Below are 26,919 nucleotides of genomic sequence, written 5' to 3' on the forward strand. Positions count from 1 at the left end.
TATTCGGACATACTTTTAATGTAGAACCAAAGAAACACGTTTACTATGTCCATCTGGGTGAATGATTCCCAGTCATACGCAGCTATCACAGGGCCTGGCCTTCAACAATGGCTTTGATGTTACATCGATAAAGTAAAGCAGTCCAGCATATCCAATATGTATTTAAGATCAATATTAGAATCAGTTAGGACTATCTATAAAAGCAAGTCCCATATGTTTCTTATGTGATTCCAACCAGACGGTTGTGCATTAGAGATGAGTGAACGTCGAATACAGTTGGATTAGTCCGAAACCCAAACGCTCTGCACTTGATTGCAGGTGACTGAAGAAGTTGGATGGCTTCTTCAGTCACCGGTAATCAAGTGCAAAGCGTCTGCTTTTCAGACTAACCCAAGCATGCTCAAGTTTACAGATGAGGGGATCGCTTATCTAAACGAAGCAAAGCGCTTCCTTTGATCAACGCTCAGCTCATCAAGTCGGCTGCCTGTCAGCGCTGCGCTGCTCCCTGCTGCTCCGCCCTGGGTGTCGGGGGGGAAAGCTTGATCAAATCCTGGGAAACTGGGATAAGTTTCCCAGAATTGGATCCAGCTTTTCCTGGGAGAAGTGCCAGGCAGCCGACTTGATAAGCGGAGCGCTAATCAAACAAAGCGATTCACTCATCTCTACTCAAGGTTCACTCATCTCAATTGTTAATGACATCGTTCATAATGGGTAGCCCCCAGTTCAGGGCCCTCATTTATGAACCAGAGTGAATAACATGGGGCACATTTATTAAAGTTATGTCCCTGGTGAACGCCATGGAGAAGGTGCAGATTCTTACCTTTTCTGTGGTGTACACCAGCTGTAACCCCCACTTGACTGATGAGTGGGTGGGAGATACAGCCTAAGTTATAATGGTTTACGCTTGAAAACGAAGCAGGTGTTCGCCTCTTAGTAAATCTGTCTGGGTAAATGGGGGTGAGGCTTTATTTAAGAATGGCATACAAGTACATCAATCTTGATAAATGCCCCCCCCCCCCAATCATCACATCTTGCATTACTCAGACAACATGGATTTAACTAGAAACTGCAATGCATATATTTTCCTGGGGTGGCGCTAAGGAGAAATCTGCTCCAAAAACAAGTAACAGCTGGATTCATACTTTAATGTTTTGCTGAGGTTTTCAGATCTGAAAATAAGGAAAAGTATAAAAACTGTTCTTAACCTTCTCTTATTTGCAACCTGTGTTTGCCTGAAAAAAACTGCACCAACAATTGCATGTGTGAAATTAGATTTATTCTCAGCAAAAACCCAATCACTATCTAGTCTTAAAACACTTACCCTGTGTGACTCTACAATGTTTATTGATGTACCGGTGTCTGGATTAGTTTACATTCAGCCTGTGTCTGTCCAGCTGGCTCTCTAATGCCTTATGTTCAGTATTTGTAAGTCCATACAAATTTGTTTAGGGAATTGTTAACATGGCAGCTGAGAACCTGAGAGAGAGTGAATAGACCTTGAGGATGTAATTGTTTTCTTCAGCCCAAACTGTATGTGATCCAGAACTTGTGATGTACTTTGTCTAGATGTACAGTATGTCTTGTCACACTGTACATTATCCATAGTGTTGTTCAACTTTTCCAATTTGATTGAAGAAGTATTCTGAGTTTTAACAAATGGTAGGGTATAAGTGTCAGACCGTGGGCGGTCTGGTCACTGGGAACTCCTGCAGTCTCCAGAATCGGACCAGAGTCGTTGTTTTGAATGAATTGGTGAGTCAGTCACGTGTGCCAAAGGTAGCTAAGTATTGTACTTGGCTTTCTCAGGCAGCTTATAGACAATGAATGTAGTAATAACTATCTACAGTATATAATTTCTTAGTGATTTAGCATCTTCATGGTCTAAACCTGCCTAATACTAAAGTCAAGCTCCTACCATGTGTTCTAGTCAGGATGTCATCAGGTTTTAATAGAAATAAAGTAACAGACGATGGGAGTAATAGGTTATATGCACATTGAGTAAATGTCGCGGATAACTCAGCGCAAATTCCGCCACTCGTCCCCACGCGCTCCCACTTAAAGTTCTGCCCGTCACATAGGCTCCATTCTATGCTCGGGCGGATTTCATTGTCTGCCGAAAGAATTGACATGTCGATTCTTTGGGCGGACAGAGGATTCCATCTGACCATAGAATGCAGCCTATGTGACGGGCAGAGAGCCAAGCGGGAGCGCGTGGGGACGAGTGGCGGAATCTGCGCTGAGTTATCCACAACATTTACTCAATGTGCATATACACTTATATTGTATGTGAGATAAGGCAATGAGGTTGTGAGGTGTTTGGTCAGGGATCCTGGGAGTGATACAAAACATAGAATAGACAATTAAGATTGGGAGCCCCATTGGGGACAGAGACTGATATGTAATGTACAGAATATGTTGGCGTTGTACTGTATAAATTATTATTATTATAATTGTCTTCTTAAATTATTATCTTTTTCACATTGTGTTGTTCCTCTGTTGTTCCTCCTACAAATGTATGAGTAAGCACCATTCTGTTTCTGTATTGGGCACTCTACACAGTCTGGCACTCTACGCAGTCTGGCACTTTATGCAGTCTTGCACTTAACGCAGTCTGGCACTCTACGCAGTCTGGCACTCTATGCAGTCTGGCACTCTATGCAGTCTGGCACTCTATGCAGTCTGGCACTCTACGCAGTCTGGCACTTTATGCAGTCTGGCACTCTATGCAGTCTGGCACTCTATGCAGTCTGGCACTCTATGCAGTCTGGCACTCTATGCAGTCTGGCACTTTATGCAGTCTGGCACTCTATGCAGTCTGGCACTCTATGCAGTCTGGCACTCTATGCAGTCTGGCACTCTATGCAGTCTGGCACTCTACGCAGTCTGGCACTCTATGCAGTCTGGCACTACACAGTCTGATCATCACTGATTGTCAATGGAGTACTGCCTAAAGGTTGTCCCATTATTCACACATTACCAGGAGGAATAACAGAGTAACAGCACAATGCAGAATTATTTTATGGATAATTGAAGTATTTAGTAAAGCAGCAATAGAAGCCCGAGAGGTGACTGGTCCCGTGTAACTCATAAAGAAAGATGTCCTGACAATACATTGTAGCTAGGCTATACAATTAGACTGACCATGCATTTCCTTAGATGAACTGACAAGGTTATCGCTAGAAATTACCATGGGAACAATGAATACTATCTATTGTGTCAGACATATAAGACAGATAGATAGACATGTTTGTCGATGATGGATTGCTAGAATAGTAGGTTTGCATATGTTTGAATATATTTCTCTTTATTCTTGTTTGATGCTTGTGTGTGGAGATTTGTCACATTTGCTTACATCAATATCATTCATGTATTGCCTGTGTGTTTCCAGAATCCAATGATGTGCCTAAGTATTTGTCAGCCTGTTCTAAAGTAGTACTGTACATTATACAGCACGGTACATGACAATGTGTTTGCTGTTTCAGGTTACAAAGCAAGAGAGAAGCCTAATGAAACCGCTGTACGACAGATACCGGATCATAAAGCAGTTGTTATCCACCGCATCCTTGATTCCCACAATTGTGAGTTTCTATACTGTACTGACTGACTGGATATGTCTCTATTATGTATACTGCACTGTGGAGTGACATGACCTTCTTCAGGTTCTTGTACCTAAAAATAATTGTCCCTGATCACCTCCTGTTTTTTGCACAAACCACAAGATCTAAAAGATCTTGTGGGACATTGACGTAGTCTTCGGGAGGCTGGCCGAACCGCTCCATCTGTCCCTCACGCCGGGGCGTGGGTGGGTGGAAACACGGGGAAGGGGGCCATTCACATACATAACATACATTACAAAGTTGTTTAAGTTTGTAATGTGTGTTATTTTGTGAATAATTGTTTAGCGCCGCACTACTCCTTTAAGACATGTAATTCAGGAGGAAACATGATGGATACTCCCCAGCAGTAGTGCAGATCTCATCACATGCAGCCTCTATTCAGCAGTGCCATGGCTTTCCTCCTCTCATCTGTACACAAGACATGTAATTCAGGAGGAAACATGATGGATACTCCCCAGCAGTAGTGCAGACCTCATCACATGCAGCCTCTATTCAGCAGTTCCTCATTGCTCTCCTCCTCTCTCTTATACACATAAGCTGTTATTTAGCCACAAAGTAATAAGCATATTCAGGTGGCCTTGGTTTGTCCTTGCCTGAGGAAACCTACAAACCATAAGATCCAGTTGTTTCTTAGGTGACGTGCTGCATCTTCAATTATGTCCTGAAATATAAACTATACGAAATGGCTAATAAATATCACGTGTATCTGTTTAGCATGAAGAAGAGGACTCTGATGATGACAGCGCTCAGAATTCCTCCAGTGAATTTGTATTGACAGAAGATCCAGATTTAGCTACAGAGGAGCATCTTATTTACTGCAATGAAGATCTGGAACCTGCATATGTTTCTCCACTGGACGAGAAGCGATCTGTGCGGCAACCTGCGCTGTCTATGTCCAACCTTCATGAAGCATCTATGTAAGTGATATTTTGTCAGTGGCATATGGTTACAAGGATTGGGACATCTATTTTGTATGCAATAAGTGACAATACAGATCTGTGTGCTTGTGTGTGAAATAACCTAGTGTCCATTACAGGTAGGTACCCACTGAGAGTACTATTACCAATATGTCATTCTATATACGCTCATCTAGGAATTCAGACTAAGACCAAAGACTCATGCACATGGTGGTACAATGTCTGAGATGCTACAGGGCAGCATGGATAAAGGGAGTCTGTCAGCTGTAATTCAGGTTCCAAATTACTGATACTGTTAGATAGTATTACTGTAGGTCAAGGAGACACATTGTACCTTTCATATATCTGTCTGTGCCTCCAGGATGTAGAAAAATACTTTTATTCTCTGGTACAAAGAGTCAAGGAGGTTTTTCTTCTCCTTCATAGCTGTAAGCTGTAGTGCCTTGTCTCTGTACAGCACTGCAGAACATGTTGGTGCTATATAAATGAGTTAAATAAATGAAAGGAGCCCTACTGTACCTCTATTTGCCTCCATGTTTATATGGCATCCAACAGGAAAAATGACAGAGCTATTCTTCTCCAAACATAAAAATATAAAGTAGGCAGCTCACATATTCACAGTGCGGCCAGCAGGGTGTCCGGATAAATATCACATTATAACTATATGCACTGCTGCTTCACAAGTATGTTCAAGTACTGAATGACCCACATAACATAAGTAATCCAAAGGGAAATGTAATGGGGCGCTCTAGAATATGTATCATCATCATAATCATCATCATCATCGTTTTCTTTAGTAATGTGTGTATTCTTAATATATGGTAGTTAGTATACAGGACCTGAATTATTCTAGTAATAGGTGCTGACATCTACATCGTCTTATAATGTATGGCTCTGCCTAGTCTGATAGTCTATATATGCTGCACGGATTACTGTGCAGCCGCCCATTAGTATAATCGCTGGACTGCTCGTATCAATAAAACATGTTCAGCATAATTAAGGACATGTCCAGCTGTGAGATTGCCATTAACCATTTAATATTTGTAACGTTATCTATCTGTAATATACACTGGCACGGTATTTTCCCTCTCTTAAGGGGCCACATGTTGGCTATGTGTAAACAAAAACAACTAAACATTATGCTAAGAAATCTGATTTTTATGCTAAAAAAATTACAATATAGTTCAAAGCAACAGCAAACTCTTGTGAAAACCGCTGCCTGTGGGGGCAGTGAAGTGAGATGGTTGCCTTCAGTTTCCATCAGCAGGGTGGGCTGCCTAGTTCTCATTGGCATAGCGGGGCACAGGAGAGAGATTTGTCTTCAGAATATTGCATCATAGTGCCTGTATGTTGGGTAGAGCGCTGGAAAAGAAATTTCTGTATCTTACATTAAAATTCAGGGCATTAGGCTTTTCCTCATGTTAATTCAATCTCCTTATTTTCCAAGGCCTGAGCTTCTTGATCAACTTCATGAAACCAGGGCGGACAAGAAAAGATTGCGAAAAGCTTTAAGAGAATTTGAAGAGCACTTTTTACAACAGACTGGAAGGTAGGCCGGTAAAGGATTGATAATGTCCATCGCTATTGTATATTCTCAGTAGTTCTACAATGCAAATAAGGATTCAGTACAGTACGGTGAAGGCATTCTATTAGGAGGAGGTCAGGTCCTGCTGGAGACCTGGAAGAAAAGATACAGTAAAAGGCAATGCAGTAACAGCTCCAGGTACAGCACAGCACTAAGGAAGTAGTACAGGGGCCAACATGTTTTGGGTACTTCTGGCCTTCAGTTACTGAATGTCACTGGCCATGTTTTAATACTCACCATGTAAGCCATGTCTTGTTCTGAATTTATAGGGCTAAGTAATATAGTGTGAGGTCTTTTATGACCTCATGGGGGACACATAATGGTAAAAAAATATTATAGATAGATAGATAGATAGATAGATAGATAGATAGATAGATAGATATTAAAATCCAAATGAAAAAAAGGCAACGATATCCACACCACAATGACCACCCGATTCACCTCATTTTATACATAATATATATAAAAATGGCTGAAACGAATTGCAGGACCCATTTTTATAATTTATTCTACTGTAAATTTCTTAAATTAAAGAATTACAGAGTAGCTTAAAAAAACTTTTCTGTAAAATCAGTAATAAAAACAGCCTGATGTCTGAAAAAAAATGCATAAAAAATGGTTTCGGCCGCCCAAGAAATAAAAAGTTAGGGCACTTAAACCACCATTTGCGCAAAAATTACTCAGTGTTGTTATTTGGGACCAAACCACTTTGGTCATTAAGGGGTTAAAGGGGGACTTAATGGAAAAACAGGTTTCACTTTAAAGCTATGTTCACACTACGCATGAGACTGGCCGTTCCGTGACCCGCTCGCTCCATAGTGTGCACTGACAGGGTTTTCTGCGGCCATTATTTAATGAATAGCAGCCACAGAAAACCTACATTTTTTTACGTTTTTTTACGGCGCCGTCACATCGTATACACTCCGGACGGGATTCCCTCAGAAGGAAGCACTACGTAAGTTCCGTGGGAATCACGGCCATTGTAACAACAACCGTGATTCCCACGGAACTTACATTGTGTGAACATAGCCTAAGGCTATATTCCCACAAGTTTTTTCCTGTCCGTTTATTAATTTTTCAAATAACGTCCGTCATTTCGCGGTTTGGTCGCCCATCAGTGCAATGACGGCTGTTGGTACATAATTCTAGTAAGCTGGAATAAATGCCCTTTTATTGGAAAGTCCATTGAGTTTAATAGTAAAAACGGTAAAAGGTCAGTGAAAAAAGAAAAACTGTGTGCGGATAACTAAAAAATAACGTCCATTGTTTGCAAAATATGACAAAATAATTGTCATTATCATTATTGTGACGCGCAGACAACGTCCGTCATTTAATACACTGTGCTATGCGCATTGGGCGGCCGTCATTCCATTGACAACAAATAAGGCGGCATCTTCTATTCTAAGCCTGATCATGCTGTATTCATCTTTAGGTGGTTATACCGTACATCTTTTTCTTCTTAACTCTCAATGTCGCTTTGTTCTTTTTTGTATCAGAAGTGCACAGAAAGAAGACAGGATACCGATGGCTGAAGAGTACTGTGAATACAAGCAACTAAAAGCTAAGCTTCGGCTACTAGAGGTCTTGATCAGCAAGCAAGATGTATCTAAAACTATATAGAGCTGGTGAACCTAGCACAAGCGGTATTGAAGAAGAATAAATTGCTGTATTTCTGCACACTCATGTATGACACTGACATTCTGATGCACTTTAATAGTTATACACTACCTGATAGGGAAACCAATAGCAATGACAAGGGAGGATGCAACGTTAATGCATGTTCACTTTTGTGTACCTTGGACAAAGACTGTTGAGTTTGTATTCAACAATGGGTAAACTAAAGGTTGACATACCTGACTTTATCCCTGTCTGGAATACAGTTCTGCTGAAGGGCATTATGATGGTAATCGGATAGAGGTCAATAGAGGGCCTGGGTTAATAAGGCTTTTACCATTTTATGTGTTGAGTTGTTTTACTTTGCCAAATTCACTCATTTTTGAAGGTTGACATATTTAACTAGCTCCCCTTTATGGTTCTAAAATTGGCTTCATTGTCTGAAGTGCCTTTGACATGTTGTAGACATCACCCACAGAGCAGAGATCACAGTCCAAATGTGTACAGTAAAATAGAAGATTTCAGATCCCAGAAAATAATCTATTTATGCCATGTACAGGCTGTATATATTTATTCTCTAGTGATCTATTTTTAATATTGAGCTGTGGTTTTTTCTTCTTACTCTGTTAAAACCATATGTTCTTGTCTTCAACCAAAGGCCAACAATGTAAGCGACATGACTGCACTTTCTGAAACCTGAATTATATTGTAAGCTATGATCTAAGAGATATGTTTTACTGTCATATATATATATATATATATATATTTGGACACATGTGGCCCCCTACATTGTGTTCCGTGCAAAGTTATAAGGCTCAGCGTCTGGTGTGTTTCATATCTAGTTTCATATATTGTAAGATCAAAAGTATTTTTCAGAATATTTATTTTTTTGGACATCTTTGTAAAATTAAAGCAGCATTGCATATGTAGTTGTATAAATAAATGAAACCTTTTCATTGAGCAAGAATTTCCCTTATTCATTATCCAAGTATAGGATAATGTTAGCTGAAACGACATAGAATTTTTTTTGTGTGAACATTTTAGATTTTTTTTTTTTTTTTATATGGTAATGGAGTCAGAATAATATTGTTCACTTGTGTACAGCCTTAATTCATGTATTATTTTGTACACTGATAATGTTTGTATTGATCCTTTTTTAACACTCTTTGTTGTAACTGTCACTGTTTTTACTTCTCTACTGCTCCTTTAACCATTTTAAAAGAATGTTTCCTTAAATTGTATTAGAGATTGTAGTATTTGGCAAAATGCTTCACCCACTCCATGCCTGGTGCATATAGGCGTCTTTGTTTCTTACATTTCCAACAAGGTAAATATAACATAGTAGGAGTCTCAGTGGCCAATGAAAAGTACGGCCTATCTCAGGTTGGCACTGTCCCTCATGGGCAGAGTTAAAGAGGACCCATCAAGTCAGGATTATAAAAACATCACTGTAAAAAAAAAAAAGTAATATGCCTGTCCTATAGTTGTGTGTGATATTACAACTTAGCTTCATTTACTTTTAAGTAAGCTATAATATCAAGTCCAACCTGAGGACGGGTGTGGGCACTGTTTCCGAGAGAAAGCAGCCATGTTTTTTGATTCTGAATAGAGATGAGCGAACCGGGTTCGGATTCGTGTCGATCCAAACCCGAACGTTCAGTATTTGATTAGTGGTGGCTGCTGAACTTGGATAAAGCTGTAAGGTTGTCTGGACAACATGGATACAGCCAATGACTATATCCATGTTTTCCAGATAGCCTTAGGGCTTTATACAAGTTCAACAGCCACCGCTAATTAAATGCCGAAAGTTCGGGTTCGGATCGACTCGAGCATACTCGAGGTTCGCTCATCTCTAATTCTGAATAACCCCTTTAACAACAAGGTGCTATTAGTGTCAATAAGGCTTACACATACTGGATCAGATTTATTAGGACTGGATTAAGATACACAAAATGTATTTGTCCCATCTTTGGTCATCAGTGTGTCCGCTATGAGTTGGTATAGCTACAATTTACACAAGTTTCAGGCAACGGGAGGCCCTCCTTCCTATGCTTAGCCCTGTGCACTTTTTGGTAAAGTGGCGTGAGTGGCACAAAATATAACAAAAATTGTGAGCTTTTGGGCATAACAGTCATGTGCCAAGTTTTGTATCTTTTATCCAATCAGAAAACTGGAGCAACGCAAGTTAACCCCCCCCCCTTCCCCGGTGTTAAACAGAAGACTAGCACATTGACAAGGGAAATAGTAACACTAAGTATAATATTGTAATGATAAACTCTTAAGGAGGAATAAAAGAGGGATAGTACAACACAGAGGTCTTCAAAGTGATGCCCCATAATGTATAGGAAATTTAGGTATTTACTGAAACAGATATGTCATGAAAGCTGATACTGTAGGTGAGGCCAAATACTGTAAGTAACAGCATGTACAGTACAGTTCTCAAAACTATACTGGTTGTGCCATTGTGTGTTTTTATGTGCATGAACCATTATTTACTATGTTCACTGACTTACTTCCTGCTCAGTCTGAAATTATATTGGAAACTTAGTGTGGAGCCAAGTTAGCTTGAAAAAATTGATATGATGACTTTTATGTCCAAAAAGGCAAACGAAATTGGTAGGAGCAATACATTTATTGGCTAACCAATAAAATGTTCTGAGGAAGGAGCCTTTGTGGTCCAGATGCTTGCAAATATAACTTTTCTGGCTAGCCTATAATACTTTTGTCTTTTTTAACACTAGAGGTTATCCAGGCTTAGAAAAATACAGACGCTTTCTTCCAGAAACTGCATGACTCTTGTCTTCAGTTTGAGAGCAGTTTCTTGATTAAACATCATTCACTTCGATGTAACTGAGTTGCAAAACCACACCCACACTGGAGACAAGAGTCGTGCAATTTCTGGAAGAAATCGGCCATGTTTTTCTAAGCCTGGATAGCCCCTTTCATATCACAAGCACTGCATTGGTATGGATATTTAGGACTTACCATTGGTCCATACCAGTATATTCTCTATTGACTGAAACAGTCACAACTGAAGATAAAAATTCAAGAACAAAATCAAAAAGTTTACGGAAGTACAGTATTTCCTCCAATTTCTATATTTTTCGCAATCTATATTCCCACCAGGGTAATTTTAAGCACACATAAGTGATATGATTTGCTAAATATAACACCTCTACACCTGTGGTGTAGAAAACATCCGCTACCATTTGTTACCCGTTAACTGACCAGTGATTGGCTCCTGGAAATATTTTTTAAATAATATGTTTTAAGACCTATTCTTTTTTTTTCTACTTATTAAAAGAAAAAGAAACCCTTTAAATAAAAAAAACTTTTTTTGACGAATGTTGAAATATGCAAAGCTGCCTTAATCTACTCATGTTTGATTCTATTTATCTATATCAGAATAAAGTCTTATTTCTGAATACAGAATGATCTGTGGTATCAGAGTATGCTGCTAATGTTCCCTTTTCTACACAAGTGTCACACAGGCACCCACACACTCGAACTCTGTCGTGTCTTTTGCTATTGTGCTTAGCACTTGTCTTTTTTTTTTTTTTTAAACTATTCCTACCAAGTCAAGACCTTTCTACTTCTCTTGTATCCAAAGTGCATGATTTTAAAACAGACATTTTAAAATTGTTTATTTGGAGTGAAAAGAAAAAAAATATATATATATTACCATTTGCAAGTGAAATAATTTTCATAACCTTTTGTGATGGTTGCATTCTATTTGATTTTGTTTTTAAACATACTTTATGAATCGGAATGACTTCAGTTCTGTTTTTAATTAAAATCTTTGAAGCAAGAATAACAGGAACGTATACACGACTTGATGAAGTTTACAGTCTACATCTTTGATAAGGGAAAAATGGTTTATGACATGTATACACTTGCTAATAAAATGTGCTCTATATATTCTATATGATTTGTAAATATTTTATACAACGGTACAAATAAAATATTTTTCTATCATATTTATGATGGTGGAATACAGTATTTGTTTCCTGTTAGCTAGTATCTTAACATTTAACATTTGTCGAGCGACATTGGAAGTGCTGACGTTTCTAGGCTTGGAGAGCTCAATCATGCTGAAATTACAACTTTTCATGCTGTTTTTTTATTTTTAGTTCCCAATAGTTTTAGTAACTTAAAATATTTGCTATTTAGACACCCCAATAAAGCCATAATTGGTAGTTTTTACCTTTGCTAAAGCAGACTACATATAGTTTTTTTTGTTATGTTTGGCAAACAAACAGAAGAAGAAACAGCAAATGAACAACAACAAAAAAAATATTAACATTTGCAACATCTAGATTTTAACAGTTGGCAAAGAACAGAATGGTTTGTAGTGGTTAAGAGCAGCATCAACTTCACAAATAATAAAAAAAGTTTTAAAAAAGCTATTTAAATCCTTTGCTGCGGGAGGAACTACAGTGCAGTTGCCAAGCAATGCCTTGCAGGCTTCATCAGGCAGCGAAGGGGTTAAGGAGTTCTAATTTCAGTGTATGCTTTTGGTGACAGCTGCATTTTTGCATGCTTCCGGACAAAATGTCTGGTAAGAATGAAGAGGGAGGGTTAACTGCTGTACGGTAGGCCGAGAGGGCTTTTAACGTCCAACACTGATGTTGCAGGTCTTGCAGCTGGGATCTTTTTTTGCGTTGGCAGTAGACAAGCTCATAAGCTGATGACCGATGATTTCTGCCACTGTGCCCCAAGAAAGATCCACAGGGTCAGTGTAAATAACTTCCAAGATTACATCTTGGGCATGGCGAAATACCAGACTTCCCTTCTCTTCGGTGCAGGTCAAAAATTTGTTGTCGCTCAGGCTCAGTTGAGGAAGGCGCTGCTTGCAAAACTCATCACCTGGAGATCCCACCGGAGCAATGACCACAATGACGTAGTGATAAGCCGTGTACATACAGTAAAAGTCCCCAAAGTACAAGTTGGTGTTTGGGTTGAAGAGTTTTTCAGCAGGTATCTCCACCTTGTACCTTCCATACGGTGAATCTTGTGGAGGCTTGCCAGTGTTGAACTCGGTGTTGCAGCTGAAAAAGATTCCTTCCAGTTTGGCACTGATTGGAGAGCCGTGACTGCCGCTGTTGTCTTTTAGAGAGGGCTGCATGATATTCCCATGATGTGTTCTGAAATGAGGTAAGTATAAAGAAGTCAGGATTTTATTTCCTAGACTGCACTGAACAAATAGAACATTTGTTGGCTAATCCACAACATGGAACTTACTAGTCATTACAATGTAGAAACCAGTCTGTTGGCCCACTAGAATAGAGAGAGAGGCACTAGACTAACTTTAAAGGGAATGTGAGGGCTCTATATAATGCTCAGAGCTACAGGTATGACGAGAAACTGAGACAGAAATATAACAAAGTTATAAAATCAAAAGTTGCAGAGACCATGCTGAGCTGCGACATGCAAGCGGTTCCCGGGCACGCTCCTCCTTCCGCACGGACCGTGAAAACATCAGCAATCTAATGCGGAAGGTTCGGGAATGTTCAAGTTCGATAAAACCTAGGATTTTCCGAGGTTCGATGAACTCTATTGCTGACCAGTATTCTTCTCCAAAAGCAGTGGTTGGACTGAGTAGTTAAGATGGGAATACCCCTTTAAAAGTAAAACTTGATTTGATATCTGTGCGAACAGCCATCAGCTAAGAGACAGGAATCATTTGTTTTATCTCCCATCTACCCATGTCTGAAGCTCTGGGCTGACAGATTCCCTTTAATTATTTTGATCAGTATCTTTTATGGCACCAGTACTACATTATTATTACAATACAATTCTTAACCCAGTCTGTAATAGGAACTGAAATGCTCTTGAATCTTTAAATACATAAACTTTCTTTAGTCTTTCTTTTCTCCCATATTCTCCTGCCTCAGGTAGCAAACTGTGTCAGCCATTTTTTTTAGCCCAGTCACCCAGAAGCCCTTCTTGCTCTCTTACATCTGCTTGGCTGTAATTCTGTGAATCATAATGCAACAATTCTCCGTTCCCTCCTTTTGTGCCTGCAACACGTGAATCATGACCTGGTGCAGGTGGCTAAATGCTAACCTATGGAATACAACGGACCAGAACCTTTAACCTAAGTTTCTATTTTATGTATTCAATAAACTATTAAACCTGTCACCCCCCCCCCCCCCCCCGACCCCCCGCGCTGGGCTTCCGATGGGGATATCTCTGTCCCGGGACCGGCTCAAGGCGGGACTTGGAGAGAAGAGGTAAGTATAAGGGTCTCTAGCGGGGGGTCGGGTGGCCTTCATCCCGGCACAGGGGGTGACAGGTCTCCTTTAAGCAATTCTGGGAAACATACTTAAGGGGAATGTGTCATCAGAAAATCATCTATTGTTTAAATCAAGCTTATGTTTTGTAATTTTTTGTAATGTTTTTTCTAATTATTCATTTTATTATCTATATTTGAAATACTACTGAAATCCTGCAGTTTTCTTTCTGGCCACTAAGCTAAATAATAACAACCTGACATTTCCTGTACTGTACAGGGTCTCCTAACTATCATCATTGGCAGGATTACAGTGAAAGGCGACACGAGTGTATGGATAAGGCAGTTAATGTTACTCACAATAGGTGATGGATGCAGCTCACCTCCTCACCCCTCCTTCCTCAATTACTTCTACAGAGGTCATGGAGCATGTCTAGAAAACTTATCCATAGTCAATGAGTGCCCTCTAGTCTATTCTTTGCTATGTATAGCACATGTCAAGATGGTATTTACATAGCAGAGTAGAAGCTTAGGGGGGCAAATGTGCAAAAGATGAAATAAATATATGAAACAATCAGAAACTAGAAACAACTTAGAGAAAAGAATGTATCTGGTATCACTATCTGGTTCTAATTAATGGGGAAAAAAATCTAGGTGACACATTCCCTTTAAAACTACAATCCACAATTAACATGACGTAAAAATAGCATTTTTCATACACAAATTGACACAGACCTAAACAGTTTTTGTGCACATCTTAAAGGGGTTTTCTGGGCAAAACTGACTTATTGACGGGTTGCCAACACCCTGCAAATGTTTCGATCAACTGTGCAGCTCCCATACTACACAGTGAAGGGGGCCAGAAGCAGTTTGCCCCTGTTTACTGCATAGCGACACCACCCTGTACCTTCAGCCCAGCTGCTATTCACTTGAATGGGAGCTGAGCTGCAGTTACACATCACCACCACTACACAGTAAACAGAGACAAGCTGCTTTTGCCCCAAATGCTGTGTAATGCGGATGCAGAACAGCTGATCAGCACGGGTGCCAGGTGTAAGCACTTCACTGATCAGTGACTGATGAGCTTTCCTGTGGATAGCTCATCAGTCCTTTTTGCTCAGTAAAACTTTCATTTTTCATATTTTGTTACCAGATAAGAGATAATGAATTTGGCAATGTTATTATGTCTTTTTTGTTAATGTAAATAAGGCTCCTGGTCAATTAGAGAATAAGGGCTGGCTTAACCGGGATCTTGCTATGCTGAATCCTCATTTACATATTAAAAATGACCTTAAAGGGTTTATCTGGCTAGGTACAATAAATGTTGAATCATCCCCTCCTGGAGACTAACAATTCATTCCATACATGTCTTTACCTTTTCTGCCTCCTTCCCACATTTTCTGCTAAGGACACAAAAACCTGTCTGAGCTATTCAATCTGTCTTTGCTCTCAACCCCCTCCTCCCCCTCTGTTCTGAGACCACTAATGTAAACAAGTCCTTATCTGCAACTTCGTAATGCAGGCAGGATCAATCACAGTGAGTTCATCAGCAACCTGACATTACATTAACCCTCACAGCATTTCAAAGAAGCTACAAAGTTACAGATAAAGCCTGCCAGGGACTTATTTAAATTAGTCATCTTGGAAGGGAGGGGGAGGAGGGGCTTTAGAGCAGAGACAGACTGAACAGCTCAGTTTCAGTTTTCTATGTCTTTAGCAGAAAGCAGTAAGCTCAAAACGGATGGAAGGAGACAGAAAGGGTAATGACATGCATGGAATAAATTTTTAGTCTACAGGAGAGGGGATAATTCAATATATATTTTACCTAACCAAAAAAACCCTTTTGAGGATCAGTCCAGTCAGCTTTAGAAACTCTGAAAACAACATTGACAGACTGGCTTTACATTCTCCCAGTAACATCTCTTGAAGGGGAAATGTCTGCCGCATACAGGACCACCCCGTATTATTGGTTCCCTGATCTAGCAAATAGAGGGAGATACTGAAGACTCCCAACCACTTAAACCACAGACACATTTCCGAAAACTGAGTAGGTCCTCTATGTGGCCAGGATGTCAGAAAACTATTATTACAAATACATGTTAAACAGAATGATATGAATGTAGTTTTAGGGCAACACATTAAGACAATTGTAACAATAATTTACTAAACCCAATAGACTCATACAGCCCAATACTGACCCAGTCAAAGGTGGCGAGTCTAAAGACCTCAGAAATTAAGCCAGATTAAGATTCTATTTCCCTAAATTATATATTGGGGTTTTTTTTAGAGTGACTATATACATGCATAGTTCTCAGTATAAAACAATTATATACAATGTTTTCTGTAGGAAAAAATATTCTTACTGTGTATAGTCGAAATATTCTTTATGTTGGTTACGGTAAAAAACTGAAAATTTCAGCATACGTCCTGCAATAGCTTCAGCTTTCTCCATCAGTTGTGTTAGGTGTACTTTTGAGTAATCTGGAACAAAAATGTACATAAAAATATATTTAGTTTAATTCTCTATTTTTATTTAGTTTGTCAGTCAAGCCTATTGTGTTGAGCTGTTTTTTTTTTACTATGCAGGGCTCCAATCCCTTACATTCAAAATATAATATTCTGGCTATTTTCTGTCACCACTAGAGGGCGCTCAAGAGCTTACTACATACTATTTAAAGTTTAATAAAGAGCAATTGTTTAGACAATAAACATATACTGTACGTATTCAAGGGAATGAAAATATGTTAAAAGTATTTCTTAGTTTAGTCCAAAACATAAAAAATAGACATCACAGACCCAAGTAAGGTTTTATTCTCTTCACATTTCTATTTCTTTACATTGACTGTTCTTCTTCTTCTTCTTCTTCTTCTTCTTCTTCTTCTTCTTATTATTATTATTATTATTATTATTATATTATTATAATATTATTAATAATAATAATATTGGCTGTATGTTTGGGGTCGATGTCCTGAATAAAAATCTGAAGCTCAAACAATGTCTCCCTAATCGGAGGCATCTTACATACAGCATTTTCCCCATCTGCCCAAAACTTTTGCACGGTAATCTATGTTGAGATACTATGGCCGTATCCAAAGGCTTTGGTCTCGGTTTAAGAACTAGCTTACAGTTATGGTATATGTTGGAAAATCAACTGACTGGTATAACCAGCATACCCCACCAGATTTAGTCATTTCTATTTACCAACCATAGTCTAAAGGTGACTATGTACCTACATTTGAAGGTATAGGCTAGGTCCACACTATGTAAACATGACGGCAATAATTTTTATATATTGTATACCTAGCCATATACTGTTTTTCTGGGGGAGGTATAAACTGGTGGAAGTGTAAAATGGACCAGATGTATTTTGTGCCTCACCTGCTGTGCAGAACTCAATGATCTCACTCCACTCAGATACAACATAATCTCCATCCACCTGTTTGGATGCAGTCTGTACAGCCACAGTGTACTCAGTCCTTGGGCTCAGAAACCAGTGTCCACGGACTGTCATTGGCAGAGGCACTGCTTTAGCTACCAGTTTGGTGGGGACATCCTAAAAAAAAAAACAGGAACAATTTAGGATCATTATTTGCAACTAGATGAACATTTACAATATGAATATTAGCATGTGTCTGCATAGGTGTCTATCACTTGCAACCCAATAAAGTGGAACAAGATGCCCATATATACAAATCACATCCATATACATGACAATGTCCATTAGTTTTTTTCAGAGAGCAAATATAGATAGAAATATATCTATAGAGATAGATAGATAGATAGATAGATAGATAGATAGATAGAATTATATCACTTAAAAGGGTAGAAAATGTTTGCAATAGTTTAAATGTATGGCATTATCTCCCTTTATTTGTTTGCACTATAATGTAGTTTAGGTGGGACGCCTCCTTGTGGTTATTATTGGTACAGCATGTATTTCGGTTTCTTTATATCTTTTATAAAATCACGTTAATAGTATCTTTTATATCATTACATATATAAAGTATAATGTATGGTGTGACAAAAACCCAGCATATATCCTGTTTGGTGAGCTGGGTTCTTACTTATATAGGTCTATATGTTTCATTACTAGACTCATACTGTACATACAAAGTGACAAAGTGCACATAAAAAAAAAAAATTACAAAAGTTTTGATTCTCTGTGTAAGTCGCTCCAAGATCTAGTGTCTGCACTGTACATAACAGATGTTTAGCATTAAAATCTGAAATTGCAGATGTTCCATTATCATATGAATAAAAGAAACCCAGGGAGTGTTTCATTTAATTATGAGCAGGGAGAATGTGTTCAAATAGAATGAAGAAGTCTAATTTAATGCATAATCTTTCCATAAAACATCACTGTGTGTTCATCAGACCTGACAACATCATTTCTATATAAATCATACTTCTGCCCTGAGCCCAGAAGGAAATCTTAAATACATAATGCAGACTTGTTTGTTTTTGTATTTGCTTTTTAAGTTTGTTTGTTTCATTACATTATTACACTGTTTCAATGTCCGTATCTAATCTATGCACAACTTGGTTCAGGGCCATTAGGCCATCAATTCTGCTTCACAGAAAAATGCAAACTAGAGGATCCATCAAACTCCCCATTTATTTCAATTGGTTTTTATTTTGCTCAGTTTGCATCACCTCCGTCAGCGTTCAGTTATTTTCAATAGAGATAAAATATCTGCATACACTTATTTTTGTCCGTCCAAAAAAACGTATGGAAAGAACACATCCAGTGTTTTTGTGTTTTTTCTTTTTTTTTGCATTATAGTAAATGATGATGAAAGGTATTTCTGTTCATGTCCTTTTGCAAGTTATCCGTCACAATCAGTGTCTTCCACTGAGCATGTATAGAAGAGGTGAGAAACCAGGAAGGAATATAACTGAATGAAACCAAAATGCAAACAAAAAATGGAAAGAAAAAATGATCATTTTTAAATCTGTTTGCCATCTGTTTGAGCGTATCTGTTCATCTGATAAGGACACACACAGGTGTAAACACCCTCAGTCTCCTACCTTGGACATCATACTTTGATAAGCTTGCTAGACCTAACATTCCAAAACCATTGGTGTTAATATAGGGTTGGACCCCCTTTTCAGCTATGACGTCACCTATAAGATGTGAGGATATGTTTATGGGTATTAAAATCCTTGGAAGTTGTCTCACAATCAGTCATCATAAAGGTGTTCGAGGGCATAAGGTCAGGACTGGGTGCAACCACTCATTCCTCTTCATCAAAGTTGTTACACTGTATATTTTTGTGCACCGGGGCCCAGTCATGCTAGAACAGGAGAGGGTTTTCCCGCAAATAATTGTCTGAAATATCTTTTTGCACCGTAGCATTGAGGTGTACCTGTACTTTCAGGTGACTTTTAAGAATGAGCTGTATGTTTGGCCATTATAGAACTGCTCCAGGGCAAGTGGAGAGCAGGTACTACAAAACAGCACACTTGCACGCACACACATTGGACCAGCTCCTCAGTATTTCTATAGTACACTATCAGAAGCAGCAGCATCCTGGAGGACATTATAGAGTACAGGATGAGAAAATAATGCTTACTGTATACTACAGACATATTTCTATGTGTCTCTCTGGCAGGACTGCACTGCCAGAGGATCAAGGCAGGTCAGTATTCTTCATGTTGTCAGCACTTGAGGCCCTCAGAATATTTTTTAACCCCTTTAAAGCAACAGAGGTTACAAATTTGCATAAAGGGCTGTTTCTATGCTTTTAAGGCATTCTTGGGCAAAAATATCCTAATTTGGGGATTTGAGTGTTAAATGGAATACAATAAGACTAGTATACGTGGCCAATGCTACATAGAACAAGTACATAAAGGTAGTGACTTGGCTGGCAAGGTTGCTTCTCCCCTTTGACAGCTTTGGCTTCTACTCCCCGATGCTACCAGCACTTCTAATCATTGTTCTTTGCAGGAAGAATCTAGCCCCTGGAACTGAGTGAATGTATTTCTCTGCAGTGATTTGATAGAACATGAGGAGGAATAAAATGAGACAGCAGAAGAGACCTCATTTGCCTGTAGGAGGCTTGTTTTTCAGCCAGTAAATGTGATTTCTCAGCCACTTAGGCATCTGTAGTTTTTCACATTCCCAACATGATCTTCATGATCTGATCACATCCATCAATCACAGGCACCGGTACAGCGGTTCTCTTTGGTAAAAAAAAAAAAAAAACGATGCATTTTAATTGGGCCCCTTTAAGAGGTAATAGTTTCCTGAACTTTCTTGCTGCTTTCAACTTTGTTTGCAAGCAATTAATGCGGCTGCCTTATTATTCCGAGATGTAGGCTTCATTCTGTGCTGTTAATGAGGCAGTTCTGGGTCATTACGCTATTTGCTGATGGGTAGCAAAGCTTAAGAGCTTTAGGGGATGATATGCAAATTGCTCAAGAAGACTCAAGTACTTCTTGTGCTGTCATTTTGCTGTATAAAGAAAAGCATCACCTCAATTAAATCTGCTCTAGTACGGCGCCATATCTTATCCCGAGACCCCAATGCTTCCTAACGTTTGATGCCTAATGCAGGCAAGGAGAACAGAGCGAGCACGGATGTGAGGATCGACTTCTCGCCACTATGTGCTATATTAGAAGCGTGATCATAATTGTAACATTTTAATTATCATTAACCATAGACTCGACTGGGACATAATGGCTCGGCAAAGATAAGGGGAGGCATGAGAGCTTCTGAAAGGCGTATTACTATTCCTTATGACAGCCTCCAGCAAGCAACAAATTATCTCATTTACAACTTCTTTATCTGGATTTTATGGTCTATGATAAATATAGTGAAGAATATTATCCAAAGTGGTTGGGTTGTTACGTGAAAACCAAGACTTCAGTGTCAGGAATCAAAAAATAATATATACAACATATAACAGGGCCGCAGGGGGGCTATTGGCAGACACAGCCCTGCATCTGCCACCCAAGGAAGACATCTATATAATGATAACCATTTGAGAAGCATTGTATTAAAAGCATTAAAGACCATTTTGTGTGTAGGCCTTAAAGAGTACAATTGTACAATGAGCGTATTGCAGTTACAGCTGCTGTGTGTAACCAGAATTTTTGGATCTCCATTGGTTTATATATCGCACACTGAGTAGGTGGGCGGCTCCTGGTATGTAACCACTGAGCTTTGTGTCATAAGCCCTGATGCCCCCCTTTACTCTTACAATATAGTGTCACACTGAAGAGAAGGGAGGGAAGCTGCAGCTGCATACCCCTCCTCATCCACTCCCCATCATCTATTTATAGTATTATTCTAGATGAATTGTTGTTGTTGGTACCTGTGCAGCTTTCTGAACGTTTATGGGAAATATGTAAGCATGAAAAGGTGAACTACTAGATGCTAAAGGGGGGGGGTACACACTCAGGCATGCCACTCTTTTTTGCAATATAAGCTACATAGACAGGGGCAAGTATCCTATTTACTGGAGTACTCAGAAGTGCATAATAATCTAACATGGTAATTGTTTAATATAGCAAGTCTCCTTCCTGCATGTTTGGTGTCTTAAATTAGCCAATCTGTATCACATTCTTCTATGCCACAGCCATGTTTTCTGCTGGGCTAGCAGTGATTGGCCAGCTGGATCAGGTGACCTTAGTGTATATAAACCCAGGTCACCTAATGCTTGACTTGTGTTTTGTTAGCTGACAGGGAGGGCTGCTGGAGCACAGCAGGTAGAGTCGGGATTACTCTAGTCGGCAACTAGCTAACACACATCTAGTAATCTCACAGTGAAATACAAAAAAACTTTATTATATACAAGATATAAGCATTATGTATTGCTGCAGAGCGCCTCGCTCAGCCAATGTATACATGTATGTATACATCACTGCTCATGTGCTCTTTGTCTTCGAATTTGTGTTACCAAGATAGCACACCATCACACTCCTAACTACATTTGTATTATCAATTTATACATTAAAATTGTAACACTATCAACAATACAACAATATCAATACAAGTTGGAGAATGTTTTATCCTTACAGCAATTCTTAAGGATGAAAGATTTCAGTGAAACCATCTCTGAGTTACCAGGCAACAGACCTGTCAGCAACCATGGGATTTTTCATCATGGTATATATGGTCTATACCACAGGTCAAACTGCGGCTCTCCAGGCATGATGGGAATTATAGTTTTGCAACAGCTGAGGGGCCATAAGTTTGATAACCCCTGGTCTAAACGTAACACTTGTTGTGAAGCTGCATCCCTTTTACCTATCCTAACTGTGCTGCCTGTTAGGCTATGTTCATACACAGTAAAATAAAAGCAAAAAACAACAGTAAGGCTGGGTTCACACTGCATTTTTTTCAACCGTTATTTGCAAAAAAAAAAAAAAAGATGAAAAACTGATGGAAAAAACTGATGCAATTGTGTGCATCCGTTTTGATCCATTTGTCCATTGACATCCATTATAAAAAAAAAACAAACAAACAAAAAAAAAAAACGGATCAAAACGAATTGTTTTTTTTATGTACACAGTTGACCTCATTTTTGTGTCCGTTAAGAAAATGGATCCCTTTTTTTGTAATGAAAGTCAATGGAAAAATGGATCAAAATGGATGCATACAACTGCATCAGTTTTTTTCATCAGTCATCATCAGTTGCAAAAAGCATAGTGTGAACCCAGCCTAAAATAGGTATAAAGCACGGCTGTATTTTGAATCTAACAATTTTCTATATTAAAGTCTATGGAAAAACAGACGTCCATGTCCAGTGATTTGTGGACTGTGATTTTGTCCACTAGCTTTAATCCGTGATCAGTGAAGAACAATCTGTTGATTGCATCCTGTTTCGTCACTGATTACGTCAGATGGAGCAGAATTGAATGTGTCTCCTGCAGCCCCCACTCCCAACCCCCGGACCACTGGCAGCTCATACCTAGCCCCAAGCCCCCTGACGTGTCAAAGAACCTTTAGCCCTGGAGGGGAGCTGTGCAGCACCAGAAGAAATACACAGGAAGGAGGCCACTTCACCATGGGACCGGGAGCAAATTAATCCCAGGGATAAGCAGATGTGCTACTGGTTCAGGTCAATGTGGGGGATGCACTGGGTTGAGGGTCGGGAGGTGCTGGTACTGTCCGGGGGCGGAGTGGGGAGCTGACAGGAGCTGGGGGGGAGATAGGAGTGGTGACAAATGCGGGGGACATAGGAGTGGCTGACAGGAATGGTGACAGGACATACCATAGAGGTCTATTGGGGCATCCGTGCCACGATCTGCCTCTGCACTATGACCTTCCTATGTTTTTGTGACAAGGATCACAGCACAGATGACGGCACAGAGGGTATGAATGCACACATAGAATTTAAATGGCCCTAAAATTGTCCAGGACATGTGAATAAGGCCTTATACTGTTGTTTTTTTGCTTATATTTTCTTGTTTTCTTCTGCATGTGCTAGATTAGTGCTTCTCAATTCCAGTCCTCATGGCCAGTGGCGTAGCTACCACGGCGACCGCTGCGACACGGCCCGCTACAAGGGGGGGCCCGCGAGGCCACTGCACTGCTCCCCCCTTAAATTACTCTTGTGACCGCAAGCATTGTTTTGCTTGCGGTCACAAGAGCGGGCTCGTCCGGGCCCCTGGCTGATGCGCGGCTGCCGGGGGTGTCCCGTCCTATCCCCGGCAGCGCCGCGCATCAGTGAGCTCCCTGTGCCACCTGGGGCCCTGACTTCCGGCACAGGAAGCGTATGTCAGAGACGCTTCCTGTCCCGGAAGTCCCAGCCCCGGCATACAGGGAGCTCACTGATGCACCATGCTTCAGCCGGAGCATGAAGAAGGAGAGGATCGCCGGGGGAGCAAGTTTTTTAATTCTGCTTAGCATAGAGGCAAGGGGGAGCATCTATAAGGGATGGGAGAGGAAGGCATCTATAAGGGATGGGAGAGGGGGGCATCTATAAGGGGGGGAGAAGAGGGGGGCATCTATAATGGGGGGAGAAGAGGGGGGCATCTATAATGGGGGGAGAAGAGGGGGGCATCTATAATGGGGGGAGAAGAGGGGGGCATCTATAATGGGGGGAGAGGGGGAGAAGAGGGGGGCATCTATAATGGGGGAGAGGGTGGCATCTATAGGGGGGGAGAGGGGGGCATCTATAAGACATGGGAGAGGGGGGCATCTATAAGGGGAGGGGGGTGCAACATGCAGTGGGGGCCATCTATATATACTATAAGGGGGGGTCACATAGTGTCAGGGCTACCCACTAAATAAGGGTGTAAAGGGGCCAATACAGATGTGCAGTGTGTAGAGAGATGAGGAAGGTGCCAATATGAGGAGCCTAATATGTCTGTCTGGCAGAATCTGTGGATTCGTGGCTCGGACAAGTTTTCATGATGGCCGAGGGCAGATGAAGAAGAAAATGAAAAGGGAAGAGCTCCGATCAGAGAAGATGTCCCCTGTGAGTAACCTGATATATCTGCGCTGTAATTTATATGGTGTGCAGAACCTGTGTGTAGCTGCGTCCACCTCTATATAACTGTATGAGGTGATAGTGATCTGTGTACAGTGGATTCAGTAGCAGCGGTGGTGTTAGTATGTGGGGGTGTTAGTCAGTATGTGGTGGTGTTAGTCAGTATGTGGCGGTGTTAGTCAGTATGTGGTGGTGTTAGTCGGTATGTGGCGGTGTTACGTGTTATCCGGTACTGTGTTTTATTGCTCTTAGTATACTGGATTTGGTAACAATATGGTGGTGGTGTTGATGGTAGTGGTTGTGGTGTGGCGTTAATATTTGCCCCTTGTATACTGGTATTATTGGCAATATTGGTCTCAGTATACAGTAACAATATGGCGGTAATATGTATGGTGATAATATTTTCTCTTCCTATATGCTGGTGTTATTGGTAATATCTGTCTTTGAGTATATATATATATATATATATATATATATATACACACACACACACACACACACACATACCAGCAGCATCACTTGGTCGTGAAAGGGGGGGGGGGGCCCAGGTTGACCTCTCGCACCAGGGCCCAGGAGACATTAGCTACGCCCCTGCTCATGGCCCATCAGCAGGTCATGTTTTGAGGATATCCCATATAAAAAATACCTGTGATTATACCTGATACACTAACTATAATTATATCACCTGTAAAATACTTATGAAATGCTCAAAACATCACCTGTTGAGGACTGGAGTTGAGAAGCACAGTGCTAGACCATAGTTTAATAGTTTGTAGAGCATTCAGAGCTTAGGGACTGTCACGTGAAGAAGACATGGGGGAAGCATAGTGTAGGAAACAATGAGCTATTAATGTAATATTAATTCACATAATAAACTAATAGGAAGCTCTGAAAATCTCAAAACTATATAACGCAAAATATGAGTTAATAAAAACTAGTTCACATTGTGGGGTCAGATCCACGTCTGAGGTGTGTAGCCCCTGTTTCTGCTGACAAAGAAGCAGAAGAGACTATAAGGCCAGGTTCACATATGTCAGGCGATCTGGTACAGCTGTCATCTGGCCTGCGGGCACCTGGTCAGAAAATGATGGAAGCTGCATTTTTTTTATTTAACGAAACCAAGCCGGAGGGCAAGTATGCAGGATGGTCCATAAGTCTGGCACTGTGCCCAATTTCAGTCTGTGGAGCAACCGAGGGGACGTCAGATGCAAAAGATTCAGCATGTTGCATCTGGTGCTCCCATCCAGGATGACCAAACAGATGTGTATCTGGCTACATAATAATTCTTTTTTATATATATTTTGTAAGTAGGGGGTGGCAGTAAGCTGTGTATCTGGGGTGTGTGGGCTGCTGAGTGGGATTTATGCTCAATTTTCAGCCTAGGTGGAATATAGAAAGACTGGTTGAGGCTTTTTTTTTAGGACAGCTGAAGGTCTCAGAGGTGGGACTCACATGTATATGGCATAATCTGTGGATACTGACCACATGAGAATATCTCTTAAGGCTATGTTCACACATAGTATTTCACTCACTCTTTTGGTCAGTATTTTTTAAAACAAAACCAGGTTGAAAACACAGAATTGTCCAAATCTTTCCATGATAATTTTTCCCTGTCAGTTCCACTCCTGATTTTGGCTACAAATACTGACAGAAACACTGGTCAAAATAATATGTGTGAACATAGCCTAAACCTGTCTTATACCTTACTTGTACATTATACATGTGTATATTAACTAAAACAAGCCTGTGCCATCCAATACCGTATATGCGCTCTATTACCATGGGCTCTTATGGGTGACAGATGGCTGAAAAACAGCGTCCATCACAGGCATCCAGTAATATCATATTTTTGTTTCTTGGGAGCCTCTGTGTAATATCTCACACTATACATCTTACCGTATATTAGTCTGAGAGACAGGTTACGGAAATATGCATCTGTAGATTTCAGATAGGGGAGCAGACATTTTTCTGGCCTATCACATTGCTTACAGTGTCAGTAGTCACCAGACAGCAGAAAAGATTACACCTGATAAACAGCAACATTATTAGAACAATAAGAGACAATAAGAAACTGCAAAAACAGAGAAGAATCACTGCTGCAGGAAGCATAATCCTGTGAGCTCATAGAACCAAACAGAACATAGGACCCCACTATAATGTACAGCGTATACCCTTAGTCCTCAGACAGGATTCCCCCAACTATTTACTCCCCTGGGGAAGAGGAGGTTGACATGAACCTATGCCTGTCCCTCTACAAACAGCATTTGACTATTAGCCCCTTATTGACCCTCCATTGTGTGTAGGTGTTTTACAGCTGACATTTGCCAGCAACTGACAGGATCAACCTCTGTCTGATCCAGGAAGGTTAACCCCCTAAGTGATCAATGCTGGTCACAAAAATAACAGATAATGCACCCGTCAGGGTACTGATCGCCATCCCCAAAACGCAACCACAGGGTGACGATCAGCTACTGTGAAGGTCTATGGGGATGCCATGTAGACTCTGCTAATAGAG

At 40.2% G+C, this 26,919-nt stretch overlaps 2 protein-coding genes across 11 annotated transcripts in view; one reads left to right on the forward strand and one right to left on the reverse strand.

Annotated features, from left to right (window-relative positions):
• Positions 1-9,410, forward strand: part of FAM13C (family with sequence similarity 13 member C) — a 304,323-nt gene extending 294,913 nt beyond the window's left edge. For all 9 annotated transcript variants that reach the window (XM_069980308.1, XM_069980304.1, XM_069980307.1 and 6 more), the window contains 4 exons: positions 3,483-3,578; positions 4,332-4,534; positions 5,982-6,083; positions 7,616-9,410. In XM_069980308.1, the coding sequence (XP_069836409.1) occupies positions 3,483-3,578; positions 4,332-4,534; positions 5,982-6,083; positions 7,616-7,739 (525 nt within the window). In that variant the 3' untranslated portion in view covers positions 7,740-9,410. The remainder of the gene's footprint in view (positions 1-3,482; positions 3,579-4,331; positions 4,535-5,981; positions 6,084-7,615) is intronic.
• Positions 9,411-11,502: 2,092 nt separating this feature from the next.
• PHYHIPL (phytanoyl-CoA 2-hydroxylase interacting protein like) overlaps positions 11,503-26,919 on the reverse strand; it is a 104,777-nt gene continuing 89,360 nt past the window's right edge. For both annotated transcript variants that reach the window (XM_069980313.1, XM_069980314.1), the window contains exons 3-5: positions 17,344-17,518; positions 16,329-16,446; positions 11,503-12,877 (exon numbers count right to left, since the gene is read on the reverse strand). In XM_069980313.1, coding sequence (XP_069836414.1) covers positions 12,343-12,877; positions 16,329-16,446; positions 17,344-17,518 — 828 coding nt within the window. In that variant the 3' untranslated portion in view covers positions 11,503-12,342. The remainder of the gene's footprint in view (positions 12,878-16,328; positions 16,447-17,343; positions 17,519-26,919) is intronic.

This window comes from Dendropsophus ebraccatus, chromosome 8 (genome assembly GCF_027789765.1).
Source record: "Dendropsophus ebraccatus isolate aDenEbr1 chromosome 8, aDenEbr1.pat, whole genome shotgun sequence".
NCBI classification, from domain to species: Eukaryota; Metazoa; Chordata; class Amphibia; order Anura; family Hylidae; genus Dendropsophus; species Dendropsophus ebraccatus.